This window comes from Arachis ipaensis, chromosome B7 (genome assembly GCF_059453495.1).
Source record: "Arachis ipaensis isolate K30076 ecotype BB chromosome B7, ASM5945349v1, whole genome shotgun sequence".
NCBI classification, from domain to species: Eukaryota; Viridiplantae; Streptophyta; class Magnoliopsida; order Fabales; family Fabaceae; genus Arachis; species Arachis ipaensis.
This window is the reverse complement of record NC_142442.1, coordinates 32,506,593-32,512,561: the sequence shown is the minus strand read 5'-3', so window position 1 is coordinate 32,512,561 and position 5,969 is coordinate 32,506,593. Positions and strand designations below refer to the sequence as shown.

The 5,969-nt window shown below is 38.5% G+C and overlaps 1 protein-coding gene across 1 annotated transcript; it reads left to right on the top strand.

Annotated features, from left to right (window-relative positions):
- Positions 1-2,560: 2,560 nt before the first annotated feature.
- Positions 2,561-2,941, top strand: LOC148550772 (uncharacterized). Its single transcript, XM_088494617.1, has one exon. The coding sequence runs from the start codon at positions 2,561-2,563 to the stop codon at positions 2,939-2,941; it is 381 nt and encodes a 126-aa protein (XP_088350743.1).
- The last annotated feature ends 3,028 nt before the right edge of the window (positions 2,942-5,969 follow it).

Here is a 5,969-nt window from a genome sequence, read left to right as displayed (position 1 = left end):
AAATTTCACAGAAAGAATCTAATGGAACAAGATGATGAACCATTTTCAATTACATATGCAATAAATTATGCTTTAACAAATAGCCATCATAGTATAATATTTAAAAACAGAGAAAGAATTTATGTCGATGAATTATTTCAGAAAATTGTAAAAACAGAAATACCAAAATATAAAGCTATTGAAAACCCAGTTCTATTAATAAAAGAACCGTCAGGAAAATTAGTTTCATCGAATTTTCAAATTAGAGAATCTAAAATTAATAGCCCTTTAAGTCTATCTAAGTTGAAGATTAAAGAAGAAAATTCTGAAATAAAAGAATTAACAAAAAAGGTCGAAAAATTAAATGAAACCCTAAACACTAAATTATGACAATAAATAAAGAAGAAATATATGTAACCTATCAAGACAAGAAACAAGAGCTTTTTGAAAGAAAAAATCGTTTGAATTATTTACAGTTTTCTGAAATAAATCAAAGAGCATTTGAAGCTCTAAAAATAATCTATGACAAGTTAAAAAGAGAAGTTGAAGAGCTAGAAAAATTAATAGAATCTCTAGAAAATAGTGATGACTCAATGATAGAGTTTGCAGAAATTTTAAAATAAATAATGAAGCATAAAAAGATTGAAAAACCAGAAAATAAAAAAAAAAGAAAAAGGGCAGAAAAATTAAAAAGTAAAATAAAAGAGTATAAAAGGGAATTAAATAACCTTCAGATCGAAATTGATGACCTTATAATAAAAAGGATAGAAATAAGAATAAATATAAACAAGTTGGAATTAAATTTAAAAAATTTATAAATGCTTGGAAAACCATATTATGACTTAAAAGAATTAAAGCTGTTGAAAGAAAAAATGGAAAATGAAGTTGAAAAATTAAGAAGGTATTTAGAAACAACAGAAAGTGTAGAAATAAAAGAAGTTTTTGAGGATTTAAGAAATTATATTAAAGAAAAAGACAAACAGATAAAAGATTTTATATACAATAATCCATGCAAAAAAGAATATTATAAACTAAAACAAGATTGAAAACTATAAAAATGAAATTACAATATACAAGGACTAGTAAAAGATTGCAAAATTGGTATCAGAGCCAAGTTAACGATTAAGGGTAACACTTTCTCCTTAAACAACACTTTTAGTGATACACTTTTAAACCAAATAAAAACAAAAATCTGTAAATCTGTACCAAAGTGCATCTGTACACTAGATGGACCCTAAAGAAAATAGTGTCTTTAAATTGCTTACTTTTTTTTTAATGAATTAGAGTTAGAAAGAGTAACTTTTTTTAATGATAAAAATATTAATTATATATGATAAAAGAATAGTAAAATTTTTGATATTTTTTTTTGTACATATGATATACAAAACTCTTACTAATTCTATTAAAACATACTAGTTTAGAATTTTATTTTTAAATACATATATATATATATATATATATATATATATATATATATATATATAAAAAGGAAGAAATATATAGCATATGATTAATCTTAAAAATAGTTATTAGTTTAATATTTGTTTATACCCTGACCCAACACTAGGACTCAGGTTCAAATAAACCAAAAAGGTCCAATCCAAAGATTGGTCTTCGCTATCCACCGACCTCCTTATAAGAGGTCGGATCGAATACAGACTCCGTTCCAAAGAGGTTGGGATTGAATGATAGCTAGCAGATAACACTTATTCAAATAAGTAACTGCCCCTAAAATCTCTCAACTCACTTCTAGGAGCCATATCTCAACTTCCCTAAGATAAAGGGACGATTATCCACCTTAAAAGGTGAAACTACTCCAACAGTGGTTATTGGTTCACCACTATAAATACATTGACACCCCTCAGGTATCTTTAAGTTCCAATACTCTCTAAAACCTGCTAAACCCCTTGCTGACTTAGGCATCGGAGTGCCTTTGCAGGTACCACCCCCCATTCCTCCATAATACACAAGTCAGATGGCGGCTCCCAGACGCAAGCCAAGTCGGAGTCCACCTCCACTCAACGCTTGGACCAATCTCACAAGCCCAATCCACCAACTTCAGGTTACCCACGTAACATTGGCGCCATTGCCGGGGACCTGGAGATCAACCAATGATGGCGGATGATTTCAACGAGGGTGGAAACACAGCGTCCGATTCTGAGCAAGAGAATCAGGATGCTGGTAATAACAACAGAGCAATAGTTACTCACCAAGGGGTGACTAACCAGCACAAAGAAGGCACATCAGGGGTAAAGAACCCAAAAGGAAACTCCTTTGAGGGACATGAATCAGGCAAAGAAGGACAACTCCATGCAACTGATTTCATGGGATTGTTCCATGGCCACCAAGGACGGTTGGAGCATCTAGAACAGAAATTGGAGCGGCAACGAGAAGCAGAAAGGAGCCTAAGAAGAGAGGTCAAACGACGGAGAGAGCTTGAAGAAAAGCTCTCAAGATTAGAATCTGCTCTCCGAGGTAGAAATTCTCGCAGTGACGAGAAGATTCTCCCTTGGGAGGAGAGGATCCGTTCAGTGAGGACATAATAAAGGCAAAAGTTCCAAGGAATTTCAAAAGCTCAGATATGGACCTCTATGACGGAACTACTGACCCAAAGCATCACTTAAGCAATTTCAAAAGTCGGATGTATCTAGCCGACGCTTCTGATGCTACTTGCTGCAAGACTTTTCCGACGAAGGCAGCGATGAAATGGTTCGATAGCCTCCCCCTAAGGTCGGTCACCAGTTTCGATGACCTCTCGTGGAAGTTCCTGATGCGATTCTCTATCCAAAAGGATAAAGTAAAGCACGCGCCAAGCCTCCTAGGAGTAAAACAGGAGGTCGGAGAACCTCTGAGGGACTACATGGAGTGGTTCAACAAAGCGTGTTTAGAAATCCAAGACCTACCCACGGAGGCAGTGATTATGGGCCTAGTAAATGGACTTCGAGAAGGTCCCTTCTCTTAGTCCATCTCGAAAAGGCACCCGACCTCCCTGAGTGATGTACAGGAGAGAGCTGAAAAGTACATCAACATGGAAGAAAACGCCAGACTGAGAGAATCAAGCTGGTGACCTGGACACTCTCACTCATCAAAAGAGAAAGAGAGAGAACCCAAGAAAAAGGAGGAAGTCGGCCATGAAAGGCCTAGGATATATCACTCATATACTCCTCTACGGGTTTTCCTAGTTGATGTCTACAGGGAAATTTGTCATACTGAAAGACTACCTCCCCCTAGACCCATCAAAAATAAAAAGGGGGGAAGTCGTAGCGATTACTGTGAGTACCATAAAATATATGGTTACTCAATAAATGATTGTTACGACCTAAAAAATGTGATAGAAAAGCTGGCCAGAGAAGGACGGCTTGACAGATATCTCATGGAAAGGTCGGACCATCATGGCAAGAGAAAGCAAGATGACGAAGACCAAAGAGACCCACCACTGCAGACCCCGGAAAGACATATACACATGATCTCAGGAGAGTTTGCTGGAGGTGGTCTCACAAAATCATCTCGCAAAAGACACCTGAAGGTAGTCTATCAGGTCGAGGGTGAAGCTCCCGACCTTCCAACCATCTCTTTCACAAAGAAGATGGGCAAGGCATCATTCATGGACATGACGATCCAGTAGTGATAACCATGATCCTTGCCAATGCCCATCTACACAGGACCTAGTGGATTAGGGATGTTCGGCCGATATCCTGATCAAAGCAGTGTTTGATAAATTGGGACTGGATGAAACAGAGTTAAGAACTTACCCCGATACCCTATATGGACTAGGGTATGTACCAATAAAGCCACTAGGATTCATACCCCTACACAAAACTTTTGGAAAAGGGACAAAATCAAAGACTCTGAGCATCGATTTTATAGTCGTCGATGTGGATTCAGCCTACGATGCCCTAATAGGCAGAACAACCCTAAATCGGGTCGGAGCAGTGGTGTCCACCCCCACCTTTGCATGAAATTTCCAACACTAGAGGGAATTGCAACCATTAGGGGAGACCTGAAGTTGGCAAGAAAGTGTTACAATAAAAGCCTAAACCTGAGAGGAAAGGGCAAGGAGGTGCACACAATTGAGCTCGGAGGAGCCAGGGCTAAAGAAGAATTGCGACCACAACCCGGGGGAAAACTGAGGAGGTACAGGTCGATAAAGAAGAAGGAAAAAATACCAACATAAGGGCCAACCTGAAAGAAGAGCTGAAGTAGAAGCTCATAAGGCTCCTACAAGAAAATTCCGACCTCTTCGCCTGGAAAGCTTCCGAGATGCCGGGAATAGATCCCGAGCTCATGTCGCATAGACTGTCAGTGTACCTGGGATCGCGACCTGTTCAGCAAAGAAGACGAAAGCTCGGACCTGAACGGGCCCAAGTGGTGGAAGAGCAAGTACAAGCCCTCTTAGAAGCTGGCTTCATCAAAGAGGTTAAATATCCGGCATGGCTAGCAAATGTGGTGCTGGTCAAAAAACAAAACGGCAAGTGGAGGATGTGCGTTGATTACACCGACCTGAACAAGGCGTGTCCTAAAGACCCATATTCACTTCCAAACATTGATACCTTAGTAGACTCCAGCTCGGGGTATCAATACTTGTCATTCATGGACGCATACTCGGGATATAACCAAATTTCGATGTATAAACCGGATCAAGAAATGACATCTTTCATCACGCCAAGAAAAAATTATTACTATGTGGTCATGCCTTTTGTGTTAAAAAAATGAAGGAGCCACATATCAAAGGCTAATGAATAAGGTGTTTGCACCTTACCTTGGGAGTCTAATAGAAATCTATGTAGACGACATGCTAGTAAAAACTAAGGATGAGGCCGACTGATAAACCACTATTTTATGGTTTATATTGTGTTTAATTGTGTGGCTTTATCATGATCCTTACCCACTTATTCATTAATTTAGCATGCATTTATATTTCCTTCCTGAAATTATTACATGATTAAAAACTACTTCCTAGAGATTTTTAATTATGCGTTTTTATTCTCTTTTATTCCATTCGATGCCGTAATCTGTGTGTTAAGCGTTTCAGGCTTTATAGGGCAAGAATGAGTTGGAGATTGGAAAGGAAGCTAGCAAAAATGGAAGGAACACAAGAAATTAAGGAGATGACCAGCGAGAAGCGATGCGACCGCATGGACGACGCGACCGCGCGGAGAAGATCAAATCGCAGTGACGCGGTTGCATGGCTCACGCGACCGCGCGGATTGGAAAAGCTCGAGCGACGCGGAAGCGTGGACGACGCGAACGCGTGGCAAGGAAAAGCGCGAATGACGCGTCCGCATGGATGACGCAATCGCATGACATGCGCGATCTGCATAATCTGCAGAATTCGCTGGGGGCGATTTTGGACCCTATTTTGACCCAGTTCTCGGCCCAGAACAGCAGACTAGAGCCAGAGAACATGCAGAAACCAAAGACAACATTCATTCTACACAATTTTAGTTTTTAGATCTAGTTTTACTCCTACTCTAGGTTTTCTCTCTACACATTCATGGTTCTTAGGATTTTAGTTTCTCTAGCTTTTTGCATTGGGATATTGAGAAGAGTTATTACCTCATCAAGACTTCGTCATTCTAGTTCGTTTTCTTTACTTGGCTTACTCTTCCATGTTCCTTGCTTTGTTTAATTTTACCATTGGAATCTTTTTAGGATTATTTAATACAAGGATCACTTTTATTTTTAATTGATTATTTTTTATTTTTATTTACAATGTCTTTCTTTAATTCCTTTTCATATGCTATGAATTTTACCTTTACAATGAGTGAGTAGTTCCCTAACTTGATGGGGAGTTGATTGAAAGGAACCCTTGAGTTGTAAGGTTCAAGAGAAAGATTGTAATTGGGTTATTGTTGGATTGCTCTCTAATTCCTGACACCAATCCTCCCCAGAGTGGATTGGGACTTGTGAATAGAACAGCATTCCAACTTGTTTTACCTTCCTTTACTTAGCAAAGGATAACTAAACGAAATAACTCTCAATTGTCAATT

What these genes read in the sequence shown, in the direction of transcription:
- LOC148550772 (XM_088494617.1), top strand. Translation starts at nt 2,561, where the DNA reads ATGGACCTCTATGACGGAACTACTGACCCAAAGCATCACTTAAGCAAT.